Source organism: Trachinotus anak, unplaced genomic scaffold (genome assembly GCF_046630095.1).
Source record: "Trachinotus anak isolate AG129_WGS33_773 ecotype Australia unplaced genomic scaffold, CSIRO_AGI_Tana_v1 ptg000007l, whole genome shotgun sequence".
In the NCBI taxonomy this organism is placed as follows: domain Eukaryota; kingdom Metazoa; phylum Chordata; class Actinopteri; order Carangiformes; family Carangidae; genus Trachinotus; species Trachinotus anak.
Window position 1 is genome coordinate 20,103,899 of NW_027273858.1, and position 26,757 is coordinate 20,130,655.

General features: G+C 39.9%; 1 protein-coding gene across 1 annotated transcript in view; it reads left to right on the forward strand.

Annotated features, from left to right (window-relative positions):
- The first annotated feature begins 320 nt into the window (after nt 1-320).
- LOC139623231 (gamma-aminobutyric acid receptor subunit pi) overlaps nt 321-26,757 on the forward strand; it is a 47,833-nt gene continuing 21,396 nt past the window's right edge. The window contains exons 1-2 of the mRNA XM_071481286.1: nt 321-576; nt 11,375-11,464. Of these exons, the coding sequence (XP_071337387.1) occupies nt 11,412-11,464 (53 nt within the window). The 5' untranslated portion in view covers nt 321-576; nt 11,375-11,411. The remainder of the gene's footprint in view (nt 577-11,374; nt 11,465-26,757) is intronic.

Genomic DNA, 26,757 nt, shown 5'->3' on the forward strand with positions numbered 1-26,757 from the left:
AGCGTTAAACGTGCACTCACAGGATTATTGTCACTTGATTTCTCCAAAGCACCAAAATAGAAATGGAATAATAACATAGTGCATCTGCTGAGTGTCAGTATTCATATATTTATATCTGTTTGATTTGAAAGATGGGAATCGCTATTGAGGGTTTGAAACAAATATTCACTAAAAAGAAAAGCACCTTCATGGTTTTAGTTGTGGCATGAAATATGCTTTTTTACCCCCTTACAGTAAAATGACAGCGTAAGACAAAACAGAAACCATCATGACAGATATTCTGGGCATTCATCCTGGGCAGCTTTGGAGACTCCAAATCAGCTGCGAGTCCATGGCGTGCGTCATTGCGCAGCGGCGCGTCCAGCCCGTAGTGGTTAACGGGGATCCGCTGACAGAGCACAACCAGTTGTTTGTGGGCATATGTATGCGCGGATCAGCAGGTGCTGTCCTTATCAGACCTGGATGGGAGTCTCGATTACAGCCGCACCGATCTGAGGGACCACTCTTGCGTTACGGACTCTTATTTGCAGGATGCGCTGACATACATGACATGGTCGCGGCGATCGGCAGTTACAGGTAAAGTTCGGGTTTAAACTTATTCACTTTGGGTGTTTTTTTTTTTTTTGTTTAAAATTGAATAGTGATGGCACCTGTTCCTATTTGCTGCGCCTAAAAATGGAGACGTTTGTTTGTCTTTTCGTGCGCTTTTTTTCTCACCAGCGCGTCTCTGAATAGCCTGGATACCAAAGTCCGCTGTGCATTTAAACTTTGAAATATGGAGTGATCTTTTTTTCTTTTTTAAAAAAGTCTGGCCATGTGTAAAAATGTTACTGCGTAGTCAACAATTTCAGGCTCATCACAGCAGCCAGATGCATGGATTGCGTGTGTGGGTATTTATGTGTCTGCATACGTGCGTGTGTTGGTCTCCTTCTCTGAATTCTGCTGCTGGTGCACCCGTGCGTAGATGATGATCTTTCTAAATGTGAATGGGGGTTAGGAGGTTAACAAGTGTTTGCTTGACCAGGCAAGCAGCTTAATCGCTGATTGATTTTCCCCCAAGGCCATTTTTGGACAAAGTGCTCAGTTTATAATAGAACTGGATTGAAGTATTCCAGCTGTGGTCCAGCTAATAGAGCAAACTGCAACCTTTAATTGGGAACAGGGGTAATTTTAAGGATGATAGTTATCAAAATGAAAAGAAGGTGAAGGTCAGTGACTCTAATAGAGACCCTCAGGGTGCTGTGTCTTTATAGGCTAGGTTCTGTAGTGGTGGGTGTTAGTGAGATACATAAATGGAGAATTTATCAAAGTTAACCTACTACAGCCTGTAAACATTTCCAAGCCACTCTATCCCTGTGTATTAGATAGGCTACCTCTTATCAATGGTGATGCCTTCGTTGGCCAGTATTTACCCAGCAGCTCTGCATCAGATAAAAACAGTTAAGCTGTCAAATCAACAGACAAATGCTCCCAGCAATGCTATGACTCCACTGCGATAAAAACAGTAATTAAAATCACGCTAATGCTCCGTGAAGCCTTATGGTGAGTTTCCCTGAGTCCTCCTCTAATTTGTCCAACTATATTTACCACAGTGAAAATGCCTGTAATCAGCGGAATAAGCCCAGATAGTAAAACAGAGTTCATTTGTGCAGATTTTTGTTCACTCGTTGGGTATACACTGCCAGCTGTCTTTCAGATATAGCTCGCAGCCGTCACAAGGAGGCACAGGAAGGGAGAGGAACGAGATTTACATAAGTTGAGTTGTGTGGAGATAATGGAAAGGCTCCCTGTTATCATCAGAACTCCAGAGCAGTGCGTGGTATTTTATCTCCCTCTCACACGGACAACATGGAAGAATTCAAAAAAATGTCAGTCTTAAACAACAAACTGAAATACTGGTGTGGCTGTGTCGTATTGAACATGTGCCAGCATTGTCTTGGTTTTTCAGTTTTCTCTCTCTGTATTGATTTTGTCCCTCTCCATCTGCCTCTTCTACCTGCTTATTGACTGCTTTCTGTGGTCTCGCAAGCTAAATGGGAACATTGGCCCGTGTCACTGAAATGGGTAGCTGGTTATTCATCTCAGTTGTTTGATTCAGATTTTTTGGAGCACATCTCTTATGTCAGACCTTATTGTCTTATGATTCCTTTGTTTTTGCATAGAGTTACAATTTAGACTTGGCAGGTTTGTTTGCAGTGCAGGTGCACCCTGGCAGCCGTTTGAGGCCATTTGTGGCTCATGTCTAATGGGATCTTGCCTTGACTCAGTAGCACAGTGTCATATGTCATCAGTAATGTAATCTGATGGCACAAGTCCTTCTGGTGTTGTCCCTTCTTGAGCTGTCACAGTGTCCAGATGCATCTTCAGATCAACTGGTTTCCCTCAGGCTTTACTTTTCACAGATTGCATGTGATAGAAATGTGGCCAAAGGCCAGAGGTCTGGTCCTGGTGGACCATGGAAGCTCTCAGGCAGGCACAAGCATTATGTTTCAGTGGACTTTGAAAGAGTCCAATGCACTGAAAATTGTTTACTGGTCCACATCTAGAACATCACCAACACATGGTCCAATTCTCCTCCCATTCTTGATAGAAATCTTTAGAGACATATCTATGGTGACTTTTAAAAGGATGAGAAACATAAGAGACATAGTTGTTAGAACATGCCCAACAATAGGCTAACAACTGAGCTTCTTCAAGTTCATTTCAAGGAACCTGTGTAAAGTAGTAGCCCATACCAAAATGTCTTTTAAGCACCCTATTGATGGGATGAATATTAATATTAAGGATTTAAGATTTTTCATCTGCAAAACTAAAAATCTTGTCTATATGATACACTGACCATGTAGTATAGTATACATACAGGAGGTGAGATATCACAAACACCGGAGCTGTATCAAGAGGAATGATGTAACTAGTCCTTCATCTGTGTTTTCTAAAGGCATAGAAGTCATTAAGCCCAGCCAAAGACTTAGTAATGCCAATTTTCTTTGAAAGGAGAGAGAAACACTTGTGTATATATATATATATATATATATATATTTACCTCAAAAGCTTATTTCTAGGAGGCATGAATGAGTCCCTCTCAATTAATGAGATTTTGAAGAACTTTTGTGAGTTCTTCAGTATTTCCAAATCCCTTAATTATGCGCTTTTCATGTTACTTCTGGTTCTCTTTGTATTATATTATATCCTAGTTTTAATGTTATAATGTTATGAAGATACTTACAATGAATACACATAGCACTTTATGTTTTCACTGTATGCCAGGACAAAGTGGCAGATTTAGGGATTTAGGTAAACTGTATCAGCTTGGGCCCCTTTCCATAGATGCACTAATGGGTGAAATAAGGTGTCACTCATTGCCGTCATTAGCTGCACTCCTGAACTCTCAACCAGTGTTAAAAACAATACTTAACAGCCTATTTCACCATGAAAACAAAGCTAATGGTACCATGATTTATACAAAAACATTATACTTTTGTAGCTACATACTCATTTATAAGTTCTTTGTGACCATGATGATGGTCTACAAAAAAGCTGTTCTTGGCTTATCCATCTCTTCAGACTTCTCCTCATCATTCTTACCATTGTCATCCCTGCTGTAATTGCAAGCCTGCACATCCCTAGTGTATGTTTTAGCAGCAACATTGCTAGCTCATCCCGATAATAATGCAGAGTGATGGACACTGGAGACCTGTCTGGGATGATGAGAAACAGTCACTCAGAGCCTGAAATGAAGCTTCTAAACCCGCAGATGAAACAGGGGAGGAGAGGCCATCGTCTAGATGAAATCCATAGAGTCCTTAATGTTTCTGTGAGACACTGCCATACTGTGTTGGAGAGAGAAAAGGAGACAGCACAAGAAAGATAGTGAGACTGAGGGGGTGACCGTCGGGAGGTGAGCTGAGGAGTACACAGTGTTAAGATACTTTTACATATTAAAAATGTTGATTAGACTGTGGCGAGAACCTTGAAAACCCTACACTGACAACATTACTGAGACACTTTGATAACAAAGATGAAACTATTCTAGCACAGAGTGAAAAGCTCCATTGCTCTGTTCCATCACGCTCACATTAGTGATTCTGTTAGAGCTATTTTTGTTTCAGTGTACTTGTGAAATCTCTGAAGAAATTTTGAAGATCTGAAAAAAAGGAAGCTGGACTGAAGTTTGAATGGTCCGGGTGTGAGGAGGAATGTGTTAATATTGAGGGCGTATGACAGTCATGATAAATGATTGTATTCATCATTTTATTCATCCTTATTAGTGCAATTGTGTATTTTTGACTTTGCACATTCTCATTTTCTTCTTTCTCTGTTTAGTCCTGATGAGTGACACTTTGAAAGTCCCCTGCTCACTTAGATGATAAGAATTGTGAGAATGTGACAGTAGGCCTGGGCTGTATCAAGTCCTCTTTGTGTTAGCCCACTTTTTGATCATCTCTAGGTTCACCTCTGTTTCACTGCCTGACTGGATGGGTGGGATACATGTTGGCAATCATTTGACAGGCACCACATCACAAAAGCCGGTGACTGTCTCATTAACTGTTGAAAAAAAAAAAAAACCTGGACGGGCTGAAGGTGGTTGGAGATCCAAGCTGATTTTTGATGGGACCTGCTGTTAAAATCAGTGGTAGATGAGACAGGATGATAATGTTCCCACCTAAGCAGAACATCCTGCCCTCACTGAAAACCACACAGTCAAACCATAAGCTGATGAAGCCAGCTTATAGTGAGAACAGCAGGGTATAGGTATGTATACATGGAGCCTAATATTCCCTTTATAATCGGTTTAAAAGGCTGAACAGAATGAAAATGCTCCATATAAACATGTCAATCTGTTGCAGAGGGGTAGTTTAAATATTTTCACAAACAAATCAAAAGAAAAAAATGCATCATGTAAAAGATTCACCCTGATTACTTTCTGGCTCTGTTCATTGCTCTCTGTCTTGATAGCATGAAACTTCTGGCCCAACATATGCCTTGTGTCATATACTTCCACCTCTGGGCAGATTCTGGCTGTTATCCTCTGGTATTGTCTGACAGCTGGAAGATTTTTTGTCTGTGCGCCAGAGTTGGTCCAGATGTGGAAGTAGCATCTAAAAGTCATGCTGTGTATGGGCCAGATTCAAATCAGGCCGTGGAACCAGGCGTATACTCGACCAGAAGAAAACAAGCATGTGGCCCAACTATGGGCTGGATTTATTTTGCTTAATATGTTGGGACGTATGTTTCTCCACATATTTGTGTACTTTTGTGCATGTCCGACAGCTGTTCTGAATTAATATGTCAGCACATGTAAAAACCAGACCATACTAAATCACTTTCCATGTAAAAAGTTGACCTGAAATCTTGAATCCGAATCATCAGACTCAAATAACATGTGCATATAACCACAGCTAAAGACTACTTTATCCTGTGGATATTTGTAGGGATGCACAAATCCAATATCATCAATAGATTTTGTGTTTTTCTTATGAACTGCATTCTCTCATGGCAAGCTGCTGTGAGGTAGTGTCAGAGCAATCTATGTTTCCTTACATAAAAACTATCAGTTAAATTTAGGGAAACAAGAGCACTCATTATTGACAGGTACCCTCAGTTAATGTTCAGGTCCAGTATCTGTAAAGGAAAAATTGGATTTGTGGTTTGCGGACTACAGATGACGAAAAAAGAGCAATGAAAAGGTGTTGTTACGAACTGAGTCCAGCATCACTTCCTATTTGTACCTGTGCAATGTAAAATGTGTGATGTGTACATATGTTACACAATATGACATGGAAAAGAAATGTAGAGTCCATGGTATCTATCTTTGATACAACTGCACCTGTGCTTTTGCAGATATGGCATGTCCAAATGTCTGCTGTGAAAAAGGCCCGTCACAGCTATTGAGCACTAGAACTCCTCAATGAAGACTAAACTACTGACTGTTTATTTTGTAGATACAGTAACTTAGTGAGCAACACAGCCATGGTTTGAACGTTGGTTCATTTTGTAAGTCTTAAAAACTGTTTTTTCTTTCTTAGGATTGTTAGCTAGTAAGCTGACTAGCTAAGAAACACTTTAAATTTGAAAATAAAAAAGTGGCTAGGCTAATAAATTATGCTGTATTTGAATATGTGGAAAGCTAACTTGTTTTTACTGGCTTTTAGCTTGTACCAGATATGTTAGCATACAAAGCGTTTTGTTGTTAACGTGACAGTGATGGTTGGCTAACCAGACGTGGACTTTCTTTTTCCTGTTGTAGCAGCATTGGTCTTCACCAGTTAAATTTGTACAATTCATTCAGGAATTAAAGCTCTCTTGTTGTAAAGCCTGGGTTTATGAAATGCAGGGTAAAATGACAAAAAATATCACCCTTCAGGTCAAGTCATGGCTATGAAGGAAAGAAATGAGAATAACTGCATCTGGGTGTGGACTTGCATCTTGGAGGCCACAAAGGTTGACATGCTCTTGATGTGACTCATCCATGATGCCTGAGCACCTAGAAGAGCAAAGGAGATAAAGGCCAGAGAATTAGATGAAGTGACTCAGTTCTGTCAGAAATATCGTTTTATATTTACTGCTGCCCTTTTCAAGTCCGCTTAAAATCAAATTGTCAGTAGTTAGAGTCACAGCTGAAAGACAGGCTTCACTTTCGAGGTATCCATCCTGCCACACTGGACCGTCCTTCATCAGGATGGTCACTGAGCTTAGGCACATTGCCAGGACGTATTTAACAAACAAACACTGGCTGAAGAGTGGAGATATCAGTGCTTGAGCCCTGCTTCACCCGGGGAAAAATCATAGTCTCATCTCCTAAAATAACAAGTTAGCAAATTTGGTATTTTAAACGCTTGGGTTAAAATAGCGGTAGTCAACAGTCAGTTCTTTATATGGATGGTTTAGAAATGTGGTCTGAGGTTGTGTACTGCATAAGTGCAAAAAAGCCACAAAGGCTTGTCTGAAAGCTGTGTAATTTCTTTAGTTTAGATGAATCCAATTACACGTGATAGACAAAAAATAAATAATCCTTTAGTATTCTCATTTTCTGCTCACTGAGTAACTAGGACATATACTACAGACAATCAGACAAACTATCTTATGTCTAATACTTTTCTATGATACTGCACAGGTTTTAAAGCAGTACCAATAATCCCCCGAATGGACCTCCGTGTTACTGTAATGTGTTGTAATGTCCTGACTGAACTGCTTCCATATGAATGAGTGTCATTCAGTTTTTTAAATACATTTAGGCCACATGTACACATTATCATTTACTGTAGTGCTGAGAAAGATGAATATCATTTCTAATACATGTATTTAAAGCAGCAAAGCTACAAAATAGCAGTTTGTAATTTGTATTTGAAGGTACAGGAAAAAATATGAATTTGGTGTTAAGATAACCAAAACAGCTGGATTTCTCACAAGTGAGAGCCCATCTTGCTCGGGTCCAAGCTATTCGCTCGTGGCCAAACCACCGCGGTTCAGACCAGTCAGCACCCTATGAGGGAGGAACCACTGACAGCTACAGAGAGGCCACTGATCTGGTATTCATAAAAGTGCCTTTTATGTTAAAATTTCCTTAGAAAGACAACAAGAATCATCTGCCAACATGCTGACTGAGAGGCAGAGAGGCGGAGCAGCTCATCCAGTCTGCAGGACAGCTGACGGAGCTGCGCATGTGCAGGCTGTGCACCGTTAAAATAAGAAAAGTTTTCTGTTTCCTCTAACTTTCTCTGTGAATGATCAGCACAGTCTTTGTCTTTAACTCACATGTACAGCGATTGTGTGAGACGATGTTGCGGTTACAAAATCAGGATTGTGGCGGTGCTAAGTAGGGCTGGCTAACATGTATTATTTCTGACTTGTTTCATTGTCAGAAAAACAGAAAAACATGTAAATGAGAGCAGATTTATTATAAATCCAGCTGCATGTGTGAGCACAGAGAGTAGGAGAGAGGCGAATATTTAAAGGGCTGAAACTGGCTGACCAGACTGAAGGCAAACACCCTGTGATGATGTCATTAGGGTCACCACCTTCTATGTGAAAAAATAAGGGGGACCCCACCCCCACCCCACCCCTCTCTGTTGATGCAAAGCTTTTTTGAGAATTCAAAATGCCGACACAGTCTTTCATGTGCTGAGACCCCCCCCCCAAAAAAATGTAGCATAATACTGATTTATGATACTATTAGAGATTAAAGTGCGGGAGAGAGAGGGTGACGTGCAGCAAAGGGCCATGGGTCAGACTCAAACCTGAGCCGCTGTGGTAAAGACCAAGCCTTCATAGTATGTGCTCTACCAGGTGAGCCATGGAGGAATCATTCTCTATCATCTCTAAAAGGCAACGATACCTGTATTTTCTCGTTGATAAACTCCAGTTCATTTGAAGACTGTAACTGGTTTGGTGATGAGCCTGTTTCATACAGGATGAGGAGCAACCCCAGACGTTGTGCTCATTAGTGTATTAAGTCATCTAGCAACATTTAGCAACACTTCAAGCTTTTAGCTACTTTCCATTGAAAGTAGGTAGCAACACCAATCACCAGCGAAGTATTTTTGAGATAACCTGTCCTTTTCCAAACAGTTTACAACAAAGCCTTTCCATCTGGTTCTGTGTAACAAATCACCTAATGCTTAAAGGTTAGTATTAAACTCTGTAATTTTACTTTCTTAAGATACTTTCCAACTAATTAATTTTCAGCCCAGTTCATACGGTTTGGATAGAGGTTAAACCAATGCATCCGGCCAAAAGTAACACTGTTATTTTTGTTTTTTAACATTCCTCGCTGAGTTTAAATCACTCTCAAGTGGTGCATTCTGGGGTACAAATGAGCACACTCAGTCATTTGCTCAGTCTGTGAATAACAGATCAGGTCAGGAGGTGTTCAGGAGGCAAAAATACTGTGGTAGCAGCAGCTCTGAATTTAAAGGGAGTTGAAATTATTTTACATGATAGTAATGTCCCGCATTACTCACTCACTGACCTGCTTCATTCAGGCTGCTGCCTCACATGAGCAATACAACTTTTAGATGTGAGGTCTCACAAGAGAAAAATAGTTTGATCACTGAGTCTATTTGTGAAATCCTGCTTTTTCCATGTATTCTGTGGTTGCACTATGATATAGATTTCATTCTTTCTTATTCCTTTCTGTTTTGACTCTTTGAGTGTTAGTTACCTTCTGGCAGAGAGTTAATTGAGAAGACTGATAATACCTTCACATCTGTCCTTCAACCATAGGCCACAGCCAGTAGCTGGTGAGTTTAGCTTAGCACAAAGACTGGAGATGGGGAAACAGCAAGTCTGCCCCTGTCTGAAATTTAACTAAATTTACCTTTTGTTCTAAACTAAGTTCTAGCCAATGGACAGATGTAGGTGGTCTCTCTATCTAACTCGAAATACTAGAAATAAACTAAGAATACTTCCCCAAATGTCACTTTGTTCCTTTAATGCAATCAAAAGTTCAAAAATAAGGAAATGATTCGAGGCTAAATTTTTCAAACACATACAAAGAAAAGAAAAATTACAATAAAAAAATGTCCCCTGTCCTGAGAGCACATGTATTTATTAATTTTTTTTTTTCACATTAGCTTATGACTCTTATTGCAGGACATCTGAATGAACGTGACCTCAGTAGTGAGTGAAAACATTAACCATTCCTGCAGTCCTGTCAGGATCAGTCATGTCATTCACTGCGGTCTGTTCAGCTGTGACAAAACTGGCAGCAAAAACAGGAACAGTGCGTGGGCCATACTGTTCCTCTGCAGCTCTATCCAAATATGAGCAGAGTTGGTCAGTATGTAGACCAGTGCTGACTGTAGCTGTGAGCTCTGCTTGGCTTCCAAAGCTGCAGAGTTAAAGCACTGACATAATGTAAATATCAAAAATCTTCAAATCAGTAATCTGTTGACACAGTGCTGCTGTATTTTATTACTATATGTGTAATACATGCTGTGTGGTCTGCACTGGTCCAGAGCAGCTTAGAATACTTAGACTACCATGAGACATTACATAAAGACATTATAGGTATCAGTTGTACCGTAGGGATCCCACGGTGTGGAAGTTTTCCTCCTGGGTAATAAACTCATGTTACAAATTAAACTGGATGTTTTTTCAAGAAAAGACATGTTGGCTCAATACTGTGGATTAGAAGTGTTAACTCAAGATGCTGCCACCCTCATTCATGTTATCAGGTTCCCTTGAGGCAGTAGATTTAAATCTGAGTTATTGTAGAATAGCAATTTTGCTTTTCACATTAACACCAAATCCTTTGCATCTGTCTTGTTGGTCAACTCTCCTCCCGTCATGGGATAAGATCCACTACTCAGCTGCTGCATGGAGCTCACAGACTATAATTGTAGCGTCTGTGTTTTTTATTTGACAACCGTGGATGCTACCGCTGATAAGCAAAAAAAAAAAAAAAACCCAAATGGTTTTAATATCAATTTTTTAAAAGCTGGGACTGGTAGGCACGTTATGTAATTGGTGTATGCCCTAAGACTGTGTAACACATGTCACCCTGGCAACCGTGTTGTACAGTTAACCCTAACAGTTTTAATGCCATGTCTTAAGTGCTACAGAACTGTCCACTTAGTGTTATGTAACCAAAGCTGTAGCCATAAAGGTAACATCACCCCCAAACAGGTCTTACCGCATTTAAACCCTACACCACTGTGAAGCCACTTTTTAACACCGCAGCCAGAGAAGTTTGCTTTCAATTTGACATTAAATTTTTCCTTAGCCCAGCTTGCCGTCCATGGCACTCAGGGCTCCTTGTTGAAGCCATTCTGGTCTCTGAAGGTAATCTGACTGCTTTTATCTCGAGAGAGGCAGTGAGGGAGAGAGCAGGAAGATATAGGACACAAGAGGTGTCTCTGAAGGAATCTACAATATGCTTTATTACTTTTCACCCAAGTCTGGAACTCTGTGCCAGACTTGGAGTTGGGGTGAAGTCATTAAGAAGAGGTCATTATGTCGTTGAGAGAATGTCTCTCAGGCATGTCAGTACTGTAACTGGCTGCAGTGTGACGTAGAAATACGTAGGGGTTGCCATACATTTCTGTCTGTGAAAGAATCTGCGAGAGATAACCAAGTGGCACAGAAAAAACATTGTTACCAGGGTGATGAATATCATCTCAGTAGGAAAATATTTGTGCAACTGTAGACTGTAAAGATTAAAAATAGGAAAGGGGTCATGGACCATCTGTGATGCCTGCCAGCTGAGAAAGGAAGATTTAGAAGTTACTGGTTCAGCACAAGTACAATGTTGCATCTTTGTAAGGATGCACTAAACAATTTTTCTTTCAAAGGAAGCAAAATCCTTATTGTCTGAATCTATTGTCATCACTTGCATCCATCTAAATTGTGTTTTCTCTGTGTGCTCTTGTTGCAGATAAACTCCACCTGGTGTCTTCACTCCTTCAGCAGCCATGGCTTTCTCTGTATCTGGAGGGACCGTGTTCACAATTCTCCTCATTAGCAGGTAAGACTGCCTTGCAGGGGGAGAAATACAACCGCTGGGATCTGCAGCCACACAGCTATCTTAACGGGCAAGAAGCATAATCAAGTCGTGTCAGATTCTAATTTGCAACAACACCAAAGCTTTGTATGAGGATAGAGCGAGGTACTCAGTTGTATCATTTTCTTGTGAACCATCAATACTCAATAACAACTCCCCATGCATCAGACAAGAAGCATTGAAATTCCATTGCCACGTTCATGACACTGCTGAGCAGAAGCGATGAGGCAGGATCCAGCTCCACATGCATCACTCATTGCATACAATTGGTGTTATAATCCCTGCAGAGGTCATAGGGAGAGAATGATGGGATGTTTTGGTGCACATTTGTCTGTTACCGGGAAGAGAAGCCTCTCCTCTTCTTATAGTTTATTTTCAAAGCACAGAATGCACTTTGCACATATTAGATAAGGCAAACCCTCTGGGTCTCACTGAATCCTGCTATAAGATATTCTGTGTATAGTGCAGTGCCTCTTTGCACAATCAGCTCTGGGATTAATGTGCTGTAGCAGGTTGCCTGCTACACTAGTATGTTGCCAAATCCATCTGCTTCCAGTGTAGACGACATATGCCAGACCTGGGCCAGTGAAGAATGAAATGGCTTAATTTTATGAATCTGTGAGTTTTCAAAGATTCAATGCAGATTACTTTTGCAGTGATCATTATTGTGTTTGAGTGAACTGTCTATGTGTAATGACACTGCAGCCACTGCACTGTGGACATCTAAGCACTGAAACATGTCAGTCAAGGCTTAGAAAGCCATGAGAATATAAATCTGTACAAAGCATCTCTGTTGTAAATTTATCAGTGCAAAACTGTTATTCTATTTTGAAAGAATGAGCTGTCAGTCTCTTTTTCTTTATTGATTTAGCTATGCCATTTGCTAGCTGCCAAGTTCTGCAGACTCATTGTTTTAGGTCCAAATTATATTCAATCTAACGAGCTGGGGCAGATTCCCAATATCCATTTGTCAATTCAAGCAGAATCGCTCTGAGGAGATTCTACATAATAACCGAATGAAAAAAGCAATTCTGTGTTAAGTGTCAATTCTGTTTGGGCCATTCTGAATTGGTCTGAGTTATCCTCTAGTTTATTTACACTGAGTCTGATTGTCTTCAGTTTCATAATTAACAATCAACACGTTAGCAAACATCAACATGTTAGCATTATTATTTGGAGCGTGTTGGCATGATGACATTAGCATTTTGCTCAAAGCTCAATTGTGCCTAAGGGCAGCCTCACAGAGCTGTTAGCATGGTTGTAGACTCCTGGTCTCTTAGCAGGTGGAGTTTTGATCCATGAAAACCTTTATTCAGAAATAATATACAACATTCAGTAATAATATGTAATATGTAACAATGTGAATAAGAAATACAGACAGGTAACAGGCTAACTATTCATATAGATCTGTGTGGTTAAAACACAAGAAAAAGCATTATCAAGTGTCAGCCGTCATTGACATCGGCTCAGTGTGCAGCTTTGCCCTGCAATGCGCAGCCACTTCAGCTTGTGTTTCTGTTCTGGAAAATTGGATAATAATTGGAAGATTTCTTTTTCTGTGTGTCAGTGCATGTTCAGCCCAGCATGAAAAAAATGGGTGTTATTTGAGGGACGAGGGACCTCTTTGACTTTTTAGCATCAAATGTTCATAAGTACTGTTCAACAGACTTTGGCCCAGACTGCCAATTGTCATTTCAATTCAATTCCATCCATCCTTTTTGCAGATTGTATTTAGACAGACCTACATAAATACAATAAATATGACTAATAAAAATCTTGTTTTTTTTGTCTGTCCTCTGGTCTGTTTTATTCAGTGCTTGATTAACATAAACTAATCCTGATTAATTTAATGATAAAAATTAAATGTTCAGTTTTTGCAAATGGTACCAAATAGCTCAGTATGTAATTGGTATGACCTCCATGACAGTGTGCATGAAGACCCTGGAAAGTTGATTTGCCATGCTCTGCAGCCCATCAGCAAACCCTTTCAGTGTGAGGCGATCCGCTCAGAGGCTATGATAGCTTTAGTGTGATTAGGAAAGACTGCTTGCCCTCTGTCAACTGAATACAAATGTCTTACAACCATTTTCACCAACATACTGCAAACAGCCACATTGATCCAATAGCTTTATGGACATGACCTATGACCTTGGCAGTGCTGAAACTGCCAAGACCTTCACCTCAGAGCAAATAAGTACCTTGTTACAGGTCACAAGTTGACACAATGGAAGCTCATAACGGATCATAAAAGGCACACATTCATCAGAAAATGCTCAAAGGGACATGAATGGCCTTTGTGAACTCTGTGGAGAGACTGATGTCTTGCTTCATGTTAAGGATACACTACACTATACCACCAATGTAGATGAATTCCAAAATGACACATTGGGAAATGCTTGAGTGTCAATCCAGCCTCTGATATCCACCGCTCATGTTCCCCTGGCATGAAAACGCAAGCAGCAGTGGAGCAGTGTTTTTCCTCTTGACTGAAAAGAATAAAGCAAGAGATTGAAGAAGAGCTGCTAAGGTTCTGCTAAGTAAAGCAGTTACTTAAAATACATAAAAAAGAAAAAAAGATCCCTAAATCTTTCTCATTTGATGCAGCCAGCCATGGCTTTGGCTGACATATAAAGTATTTAATCCGCTGAGTTTTGACTAAACATGGCAATAGTGCAGATCTCACACATGCTTCAAAGTCATTTTAGGTTTTTAATGCACTGATTAATTTGTTCTAATTTTAACTAATAATGGTCTGCTTTGCAAGAGTTAGACAGTCAGAAAATAAAGGTTGAGGCAAATATGTAGCATCAGTAAAAACACACTTAACCAGCAATTAGAAGAATATTACTGCCGGGAAAAAAAAAAAACAGTAAATGTGGGTGTTGAAATGTTAAGCATTGTTCTTGTGCAGTCATATGCAATTCACAATTATAACAATGGCAGTCTAACCCCACACAATCCTTAACTGAAATAATAGGCCCTTAATTTCACAAAAAGTAAAGAAAATCAAGTTACTCATTTGTAGTCAGCAGCTTTCAATTGCTAGCTGAAATTACTAGCTAATTAATTAATCTAACATTAGCTCCATGAATTTGGTGAAAGCTGACTTGTATTAAAACAAGACCTTTAAAAGGGTCTTAAATGAACATTTATGGCTACACATATGATATGCTAAAAGGCTAAGCTGTAACTGTAGCTCCCTGGCAAAAATGCATTCATAACATTCAGGATTAGCTTCCTCACAGTAAGGAAATACTACACAATGGAAATGCTATTTATGAATATGTAATCCGACAAATAAATGTGGATAGTTTATCAATGTGATTAATGTGTAGCCTTGGAAGTGACACTTACTTAGTCCTGTATTTAGTAAGCTAGTTAGCAAGCTAAAATTTGAGGCTTATGTTAGATCCAGCTGTTTAATCCATTTCTTATGCTCTTGCTGTTGTGTTTTTCCAAACTGTTTAAATGCCTAAAATCCCTTCTGCTAGCACATAATGCACACAGCCTCAGAATCACTATTCAGGAGAGGGGTTTAGCCCAATTAGTGCAATCCACGATAAAGTCAAAACATCATTACATAACAGATCATTGGAGGACGACACAAACACGAACCACCACTATGATTTGTGAAAGTATATGTGAATTATTTTGTTGGTTTTTTTTGATGGCACAGCTGAACAACTATATGATTAACTGTGAATTTCTTTGTTAAAACAGCGTCATGGTAGAAAGGATATATTTATATTTATGTAACCATACTGAATTCCCCTGCAAGTAATTTAGCAGCCCACATATACAAACACAGGCTGCAGCATCAAAGCAGTTATGCTTGATTTCTCATTTAATCTCTCTCAATAGAGGCTTAATAATATAAAGTATCACGATAATACTGTATATAGGCACCAATGGTTTCACAGTACTGGTTACAGAAAGCATGGATTTTATTTTACCGAAGCCTATTACAGGCAGATTAAAGGCTTACACTATCCTTTTCTTGCTTTTACTGGAGAGACATGACTTACTCCTGTATAGAAATCCACTTCATGTCATCTTTCTTTATTGATTGTCACTAGAGAGATTAGTGTGCCCCTATGCTCAGATAATTATATCACTGGATTGTCTGAAAACTGACACCACAAAAGGGAAAACTTGAGAGGTACACAAGGAAAATTAAACTGCTTGAGAGAATATTGTGCTGTGTTTTTTTATGTTAAAAAATTGCATTTTAGGGGCTTCGATAGCCAAGTGGTTGGGGTGCATACCACATGAGCGCAGATGCTCTTAGCAGGCAAGTCACTGGTTCGACTCCCACCCAGCAGGACTCCTTCCTGCGTGTCATTCCCTCTCTCTGCCCCTTTCCTGTCACTCTCTACTGTCCTGTCAATAAAGGCAAAAATGCAATTGCAATAGCAATATTTTTATTCTTAAATCAGAAGTAGATTATGTCACTGGATGCAGTTTAAAGTTCTGTTCAACAGTAAGCTTAGTTGAGAGAATAAGATGAGGCACCAACAAATGCTTTGGCACATTGATTTAGAAGAATGATCCTAAATGTTACTGCTTTTGACAAGTTAAAGCTTGAGGCTGCTCCCTCTTGTCACTTGTCAAGGGTTACCAAACTATAACATCACTGATGTTTCAGAACTGATGCCACGGCCCATTTAAAATTTGACTGAAAGATAAAAAAAACCACATACGGTCAGAGTTTGCCTTTATACAAAGTGGCTTAAAACTGCAACCAGAGATGTCACAGTTACTGCAGATGTAACCATAGAAACGCATGATAACCCATGTTACTATATCCATTAGTTTGTCAGTGATTTTACTAAAAGCTTCCAGGATTCCAGGGGTATGGTTAGACATAGGTCTTCAGTGACTGACAGCTGAAAAAAACTCATATTTTTTGAAAGATTTCAGCAGCTTTTCAGCTACATGGCATTTTAAAGTGGTCAAACCGTTGTGCATTTAGCACCACAAATTTGTTGCTCCATCTCAAGTCAACTACCTTGTGTCAAGGGAGGCAGGTCAAGGAAAAAGTCTTTAACAGTGAATATTTTACATTTTTCACTCAAAGAACCACGGTGCCTCGTTTCTTCAGAGTTAAATAATGAGGCAATTGAGATTCTTTTAAATTTCACAAAATCCACTTTTCTCTTTACTACAACGGCTGTTAGTAATTGCCTTGTCTCGCCTATTTGAAATCCATCATTTATCATTTTCTGCAGCAAAGCCAACTGAAAACCAGTTTTTCATGTTCATTAAGTTTAATTGTAGGTCCCCTATCTGGAACAATATCTTCCCTCTGTTGGGTTTCTCTGCCATTTTCATTTTCACAGACATTAGTCACGGTGCCATTGTCACTGAATTTCTGCACTCTAGACCTGATTATTCTACAGTGCTCGACTTTCTGAACCACAGGGCTGGATCCACTGACTGGCTTCTGTGAGATCAGCTTGTCCTTGTTACAGAACAGATCACTGGAGAATGATTCAAACAGCACCACTGTGATTTGTGAATTATTTGGTTGGATGTTTTAACTGCAGTAACTGTGCCGGGGGACCAAGAATTAGATTTACTTCCTCTTCTTGACAGGGTTAAACATATTCTATTAAACAGAGTCTTCTTTAACAAATGATTGATATTACATTTGCATGATGATTTGATTTCACTCCCTGCTGCAGCTGATAAATGAGACAGATGTTCCCATTTGGAAATGTAGTGTTTTTGGACACGTGATTTGAAGTCTAATGTTTTAACCATACCAGTCATTCTAATTTTGTGAATTTAATTTGCGAAAGGTTAGTCCTGCCCCTGACATTCCTGTTCGGACCACTGGTGCCCTGTCCATCCCAGTAAAGATCCCAGGAAATATTGGGCCTATAGCCCATTTTACATGGCTCAAAAAAGCTGCTAAGAGCCGCTGACATCGGGCTTGTGTTGTTAATGTAAAATGGCACAATCTGCATTCATTCCCTGGTAAAATGACTCTCTAGTAGTAATGAGTATTGGCTGATGAGTTGCAGTTTTTCTATTCTAATCCTATAACTCTAAAAATTCCTCGTTTCAGCCTGATGAATGCCAGCCATTCATGAGGAGGTGCATGTTTCTTTGAGTTCATCATCACTATAACTGACATCCCTAAAGTTGCCATATGAAGCTTCCTGTTCCACTCTTGTTTGTGGGCCAGTGAAAAGAAGACTTTGATTCTTTCATACAGGAGACAGCTGCTTGCTTCCCATTTCAAATTGATTATCAGTGTAGTTTCTTTCATCCATGACTGTTCCACAACCTAAACTCTGGTTATTATTGTAACCATGGTGACGAAAATCATCTAACCTTAAGAAAGTACTTATTTGAACGCAAACCAAGCTCTTTTCCTACACCAACTAGTTTCTGCTCCAAAACTTTCCTGAGTGTCAATTATTGTTACCATGACAACGGTTATCCGGTGTGTCTGCCACTGGTCAGCTCCTATGGCTCATATCAGAGGAGTGGCCTACATGGTCGTTATGGCTGGAGGACTTGTTTGATGTTTCTGGTTCATCAGCAGGTCCACAACTAATATGAGAGGGAGTATTACTTGAATGACTGTGTTAATTGTAATTGTAATCTAATTGTATTTTTTTGATTAATTGTACATCTTTTTTTTATTTCACCTTTATTGTTGAGTTGTGACAGAAAACATATTAAAATATATATTAATTATATGAAATTATGTAATAATTATGCGATAACATGTGACATACACACAATGGTAAGGGCAGGCACAGCTGGGAACTGAAAGCAGAAATCTTCCATGTCATTTTGGTTCAGCCTCCGCTGTCAACACCTACAAAGGCTATGAAGGTGCATCCTCTGTTGAGACCCAGCTACAGAAATAGAAAAGAAGAGCCAGCAGCCAGTCTATGGTTTACAGGACTTTACTGACCATTAACAACTAGTTTAACATTGGAACCAGGACGGCAAAAGAATGACTGTGTTTCACCAGTTGGACTTTTTTTTTAAGTACATCTTTTTTTTTTCATTTTACCTCTATTGTTGTTTTCTTACAGAAAAGTGAAATATTAGATGACACATGACTTAGCATTATCCTGCTCCACATAGTGTACGTGACTGCAGAAAAGGGTACGAATCCTCTAAAGTTCAAAGTTACCACATCTCCTTTTCCTGGGTGCAAACCTTTATCTCTGACATATAAACGGGAAAGGTCAGCGCTCCATCTCTTAGACAGCATTAAATCAAACAACTAAGGTGTCACTTACAGCCTTCAAGCTACCAATCCTGTGTGTGGATGTGATTTGTTTGTGAATACAGATAAGTGACTCATTATCCAAAGGGAAAATTTCAAAAGAAACCTGTACTGTACGTACAGTATCTGTTCATGAGCTCCTCCAAAGCTCCAAGGTCTGTTTCATATTACAAGACTACAAAGCTGAAGACATGGATAAGTCTCTTATTACCATGATAAAACTTTGTAGTGTCATTTTAATTAATACTAACCAGAGATCTATTTTTGCTTTCCTTTGAGCTCCTAAAATCTTATGTAAAAGAAGATTTAATAAAGAAGCACTCGCTTGCCTGAGGAGGGATGTTACTGTAGCTGATAGCTTATCCTGTCAGACAGGGGCTCTAAACTCAAGATCATAGACGTTTGCTTTGTATCTCCCTCACCAACCAAACCACTTTCTCAAGGTTAAAAGCCACTTGCAAACTGATTGTCATGTGTCTCACCGACTCACACACCACAGCTTTACAGTCTTCACTTCCTGATGATCCCAGGATAACGCTCAAGAGTAACACTGTAATTGAATCATTATCTGAGGGCGAAAGGAAGTCCAGGCTGAGAGACTTCACAGAATCTCAGTTTTTACAAGTCGTCGACAGCAGTACGCTTCTTCTCATCAACACCGAGTATCACTTACTCTAACACTCCGGGCCAAGTTACAGGAAAACTGTGATCAATTACTCATTATAGTAACCATTGACTAAAGAGATCACTCTGTCACAGCATCTTTAGTATTTAACAGGTATAAGCTACAGAGGCTACATTTGAAGACCAATTGCATCACAGCAGCACGACTAGGCTGTCCCATGTCGAAGGTTCCTTCATATGCAGATGAGAAATGTTGCCTCCTTTTCCTGGGCAACGAAGGCTCCAACGGGTGGATCCTCCGTGGTCCAACCTATCCCTTTTGACTCCACTATTTTCAGCTTTCAACAACAAAGGGCACCATTGTCTCCAAAATATCCCTCTTGTTGTTGTCCTCACTCACTTGAACTAGTCACAGTACCAGAAGGGAGTTTTCTAAACTTTTTAGCTGATGGCATCACAAACTTGAGTTCCCTGCACTCTGCAGACTTCTATTCCAATCAAACTCTAACTACTTTCCATTCCTCCTGTTCACGATGTGTCTTCCTGTTAAATGAGCTGGTAAGCTGGAATTGGCCTCCATGAAGAAAATCACTGTTTCGTGGATGGTACAGTGGGTATAACCTCTAGGTGGGGTGACAAAAGTTTTGATAAATGCAACTGCCCTTTAACAGGAAAACCAAAGAGTCAGATCCGATAAAAGTGATACTAATGATCCACACTTTGAGCTCATATACCAAAATAAAATGTTACAGGTATCTGGTGTGTTCTTTCAGTGGAATCACAGTGAAGATTTACTCTTGAAACATATTGTTCCTCAGCAGGTTTTAGCTTAAAGCTCCAAGTTCCTTTTGCAGAATATAAATGCCTCAGTTAGTCAGTGTGTGTGCTTTCTGCAGTGTGGAGACTTGATGCAGCTTTCTTTCTTAGCTAGCATTTTTTTTTCCATCAAAACTTTAAAAAAAAACAAACTGTATTTAACAAAATTATGCATTTCAAAATCCTGCCCAAGAAATTAATCTGCACAATGATTGTACATTGGTGACTTTTTTTTAGAATATAATTAGACTTTTATTACACTTGGAATTGTAATACTCGGAAAAATCGTAAAGAACTCTATTAACTGCTGCTTGACGAACCCTGGAATACCCTGGGGATCTGATTTAATGTGCTGTCCTATGGATGTGACAAAACCGCTGCCAACTTATTCTTCACTCTTATGTTCTTTGTCAGCAGCTTAACTCACTTTTGACAGCCTTTAATTTGAAGGTCGAGGGTGGTGGAGGAGGCGATTTTAACCTGGACAGGTTGACAACTGTGAGGGTGTTTAAACACAGGTGTGTGGTTGATGTTCAAGTGTTCCTGGCTTGACAATTATAATTTCAACTGTGTTTCACACTCACAAGCTTGTAAATTACCTTTATTATTCCAAGGTTCAGTCTGCAGTGCAGTGCATCGAAAGTCCAGCACAGTGGCTTTTTTTTAATATATATTCATCCATATCCAAACGCATATTCCCAGACTGGAATAAATTAACATGTTTGGATTTTGGATAAAAATGTCAGCTGGAACCTCACTATTCCGAGCTCACACACTGTTGTCAGTACAGTAACGTTGTTGTTTACACCATGACGGCTCTGAATTCAGCATAAATTTGCATAACTCTTCCGTCATTTATGTGCGGACATGTTCGGCAGAGGCATCCATTAACAAGCTTGTTCCTCCGTTTCATCTGGCGCTGAAAAGAAAACACAGTTAATTATCCTGCTGATAGGATTTTTCTGGATGGTTAAATTTTTCTTCATAACTAATGGCATTACTCTGTAAATGACAGGGGTAAAAAATGCTGAAGTAATTATAGTTTAGCCACAAAGGCATAAAATGTATCTTTGATGACTTCCCTTAATGAAAATTGGACTTGTTGCAGATGGCGTCCACAGTTTTCTGTCAGCATGGCAGTAAGCTTCAGTGTAATCTTTCAGTCCATTTCATTTGATCTAGACTCTTTCAGCTAAGACTTGTTGTCATTAATTTTCAGATTCTGCACACAGTTCAGTTTTAATTTAAAGAATGATGTTTGTTTTCAAGGGTTTGATTAACAAAAAGAACACCAATGAAAATCCTTCAGTTGAAATTGATTTTAATGAAATGGCTTTTAAACTTCAGACACTATCCTGCTTCATGACATGCTGGGCTTATACAGTATATCTTATGCAGACATCATGGCCGCTCTGTGTCCTGCACATTTCTGACAAACCAAAGCTGCTTATTTAACAGCTAAGTTGTTTCCTTGTTCTTGTCGACTTAAAGGACTCCAGTAGTTCCACATTTTGTGAAATAAGCTTATTTGCTTTCATGCTGAGAGTTAGATGAGAGGATTGATACCACTTTCATATGTGTCCATTAAATATGAGGCTACAACCAGGAGACAGGAGTTAGCTGTGACTATTTTGCAAAACACAGAACTATTCCTTTAAATAAATTAGTTATTGGATGAAATCAGAGTAACAATCAAACTACACAATATGACATATATCACAATATCAGTTCAGCATGTAGTCTGCCAACCCACCAGTATTTCATGTCACGGCTGATGGAAATGTCATTAATTTTGCAGGTGTTAGGTCATTAACTAAAATATTGAACAAATTAAAAGTCTAATTTTTAACTGAACCAAGAGTTGTGGAGACCTTTTACTGAAGACCACAAATCTCAACCTCAAAGAAGTGCAAAAAGGATTATTAAAGTCATTAGGATACTTTTTTTAAGTTCCTTTTTTTTAGGCGTGTCTTGCCTTTATTTTGATATCCACAGTGAGAGAGAGACAGGAAAGTCAGGGAGAGAGAAAGAGGGGAATGACATGCAGCGAGGCTGCTGCAAACAGGCTGCTGTGGTCAAGACTCAGCCTTTATGGTTCGTGCTCTACCAGGTGAGCCACTTGAGCGGCCCACGGTACCTAATTTTGTGGCAATCTATCAAGCAGATATAACAGGATAAGTGAAAGTGTTGACCTCCTTGTGGCGCTGCATTAAAAATAACAGGATCACCAAAGTCAGGGTTTATCCTCTGGGCGTCTCGGCAGTCCATCCAGTATTGTTGGACCAACTGACCAACAGACAGACACGGCTATCCCTAGAGGGTCACTGATAATGTGGTGAAAAAACAAAAGATTGTTTTGCAACTGCAGTGTTGCCCTGGGGAATCACTGCCAGCCAAACAAGCGTTCAATCAGACTTTCCTCATTTTCACAATAAGAGAATGCGGAAAATGCTTTATCACACGTGAATCCCTTTTCAAGCCATCCTGTCAACGTAACACTGCCTCTAATTAAAACAGTCAAAAAAAGTCAGTCCTCAAAACCGGTCACGCACTTTTCACACTGCATTTGTCAACATGATTATAAAGCGACGTACAGTAGACTCCTGAAAGTCTGAGTTTCTTCTTCTCGGTTAAACCCTGTTCCCAAGAGGCACTGAAATTTGCATCAGTGTCTTGCAGTCAGTAGAAACTGCATTATCTCGCAGCACCAGGCATAATTTTCTTTAGCATTAAGGAAAGGAGTGAGGGACCTCTCTCCTGCATGACAACCAGCAACCCACCAGTGCTGAGCCCACTCGGGAGGCCCGTGCACTCGCTCAATCAATTACTCATGGCTGACTCTCAGACGGCTATCTCGCCATAACTGCATAAAGAGAGGTGACTTCTGGATCTATAAACATCAGACTGAAAGCAGGCCATCAGCGCTCCCAACTGCCTGCTGGTTTTGTCTCACAGCAGGTCCACAAAAGCTGTGTTTAATCACTCTGAAAACTCACTGAAGAATGGTAATGTTTTGTTGAGTCCCACTTGTCAAATCATGCACCGTTTATTGTGAAGACAGCCATATGTGTCTCTGTTTTCTTATTTGTTAGAATGCAAGTTTACCAGTGCAATGATATAGTCATACTGTTTACACACACACACACACACACACACACATACACACATTAAAAAAACCCTCACATACTTCAGTTTTGGAGAGCAGTCTTGTATAAACGCAGCAGCTTTGTACATTAGCAACACAATTAGCACACAAACATGCCGTAAAGCTAACTGATAATTCACTGCATGATTCAGGATTCTGGTTCATTTCTGATTGTGCCGGTGCTGTGACTGATCGAGGACTGTGTGGATTGGAGGGGGCATGACGAGTTGATAATGCAAAGTTAGCAATACTTCAGAGGTGAACGATAGAGGACTTCATTGACAAATCTCACCCTGCTCCTTCAATATTCAGCAGAGGTTTGCAGGCCTGCATGTATTATTAATGGAAACCAGGTCAGAACGATACAAAGGTTAATATTTCTGTATCTGGAATGATTAAGAAATGCTATTTTAACTTTAAAGCAGATCTTTCAGGATTGTTAAGGATACAGTATGAAGCCTTGTAAAAAAAAAGGAAAGAGACGTTTCTCCTGCTACTGGTTAATTACAACTACAGTAAGCTTTTTGTTTTCAAGTTTTGGGGCTAGAAAGAAGACTGAAGTATCCGAAACCATATAAAAGTATGTACATATAACACTTGCAGATTTGCCAGAAATGGAGTTGCACATTTTTTATGTCACAAGTCACATTTTTCAGAGGTTCAAACTTCAGTGGGCTTATGAAGACAGTAAATGTTCTGTATTTGGCAGAAGGGAGTGCTTCTATGCTCCTATGTGGAGGGGCTTAGAGGGCTGCCTGGGATAGCATGAAAGAAACAGCTGCTTTTATCCACAAAAGCCTGCGATACGAACTCAGGAGAACTTTTTTTTTTCCTCGGGAGCCTGGTTGCCTGCCTCTGCATCACGAGCCCAGGATGGCTGAGGGGTCTGAGGAAGCCTCGGAAGTCCCTGATGAGTGAGAGATTAATCTGTGTATGAGAGCAGCAGCGACTTTCCTCAAATCCCATTTCACAGCGGCCAAAAATGAATATTCTCTGCAAAAAAAGAAAAGAAGACATTTAATACAACTTGACAGGCCAGGCACCCACTATGACGCTCAGGTTTCCAGCACACCTTGGCGATTGAGCTAATGCCGTATGTTTTACCTGTTCTCCCCTTCAGCCCGTCACAAGACAGTAGATGCCTCCTCTGTCCTACAGCCTATACTGTACCAATGAAGTCACGAGGGTACTCTGAAATCCTTCATGCAGTGAAGCAATGTAATTTCAGCCTTGTATGGAGAGAAAATTAACCAATTTCTATGGTTTCCCATTTGATCCGGGGCTGTGAATTAAGACACAAATGTCATTAGCTGTCATTTGAATATGAATGAGCCTGATTCTTGATCCTTGAAGGTCAACTGAGGACCTGCCTTGTTCATATGGTGTGCCGAATAACCAATTTTCACACATCCATGGCCTCATTTAAACCAGGGTGACGTAGCACATAATTTGAAGCATAATTTGGATCGGTCAAAGGTGAACTCTACTATTGAACATATCAGATTTGATTAAAAACGTTTTAATTTTGAATTGATTGATAGTATAAGGAAGGAAACTACATGATACAATGAAAGAGACTCTGTGGAACTGAATGACTTAGTAGGTGTGCCAGTTTGTGGAAATGAAAAAAAAAAATCTATGATCAAATCCCACTATGCTCAGCTGATTTATTTGTGCTCCTAAATGGGGAATCTTCAGTCAAATTGCTCCCTGTGCGTGTGCAGCACACACTCCTTTGTTTGGCTCGAGTGTCACAGCGCGCCAGTGACAGTGGGGATCTCTGCAGCAGAAAGCAGGCCAGCCGAGGGAGTTTGGGGAATGAGGAATGACATGAATCAGTGACAGAAAAGTGAGAAGCAGGTTGGAGTTGAGCGTAGTGCTGAGTGGGAGGAAGACTGGAAGAAGGACTGGAAGAAGGGGTTCCACAGCGAGTGTTACTCGGCTCTCTGCAGGGGTTGCTGTTCAGCTGAATTAATCTGTTGTGAAATGTGCAAGTGCTGCCTGGACTGATGCCTTGTGTGCATTGGAGATTGGGAAGAAGAGTACAAGGGGTTGGGGGAGGGGGGTCGGGGAGCTCTGTGGGGAGGCTGTGTAAAGAAACAAGATCTGAAAAGGCGAATTCCCCCACAGGGTTTGAGTCCTTCATTCCAAGCTACCCTGTCACCCCTGAACCTGTTCCTCCGCCCACACACCCAGCGTCAAAACACAAGACACATGAGTATAGCCTGTAGGCCACAGACTGCATATAGACAGAGAGGCCATTCTGTGCTCATGGCTGTGCCACTGCAGCTGGCCAGATGTTCACTATGTATATATCTATATATGTAGATGTGTATATGTGTGTGTGTGTGTGTGTGTGTGTGTATTTCCTTCATGTTCCTTGGTAACTACTCAGCACTATAAAACTGTATGTGTATACTTCCTTTGTATAATACTTTTATAAATAGGAAATGTTGTTAATTAATGTTGATACTGAAACAGAATCAGAAAAATGTTCACACTGATTTGTTAAGTAAAAATTCAGTACAAACTACAACATTAGATTAGATTTTAAAGTCTCTATTGTCACTGAGGTGCAATTTGGTTGGCAACCAGTACATACCATAAATAAGGTAATACAATGAATAGATACATAAAACCATCTAACATACAAAAGATCTCATCATACTAAGTTACAGTAAGATAAGAAGCAGTATCTATTAGCAGTATTTGTTAATTGCAGTGACAGGTCAATGACTTGTTTGAAAACCCAACATCTGACTCTGAAGCTTCACTTGTAAAGACAACATTAACCTTTTAGTTATCAAAGTGCTGCAGCACCTAAACATAAGAGGAGAGAAAGATCCACTTGGTTTAATACAGAAAACGTCCACAGTGACTTGAAGTGTTTATTAACATCTGTAACCTAACCGTACCCATAATGCATTTGTTGTCTGAACCTAACCATATGCAGGGCTCAGCATGTGAAACCTGGTCTCTGGTGTTGAAGTCCTGCACCTTCAGTGCCGACCATCTACCTTATCCACCTGTGTGTGACCTCAGCACAGTACCCAGAGTTTTATTCAGTCAAAATAAACCACGTCCTTATGATTACTCAACAACAATGATAAAGTCCTCCTTCATAATTTAGATTATATGTAATTATTAATAATAATATCACACACACACACACACACACACACACACATATATATATATATATATATATCCTTTTGACACATCTGTCACATCTGCATGAGTTATTTGTGTTTTAATGCTTATTTCTCACTGTGCACACATTGCTAGAGGTCATATAATGGGTGTATTATTTAGACTAATGAGCTTCATCATGGTGCAGTGACTGAACTCAGACACCGACTGTTAATACTGTGGGAAAGAAAGGGAAATGGGACGAGAGATGAGGAGCAAGTGAAGAAAAAA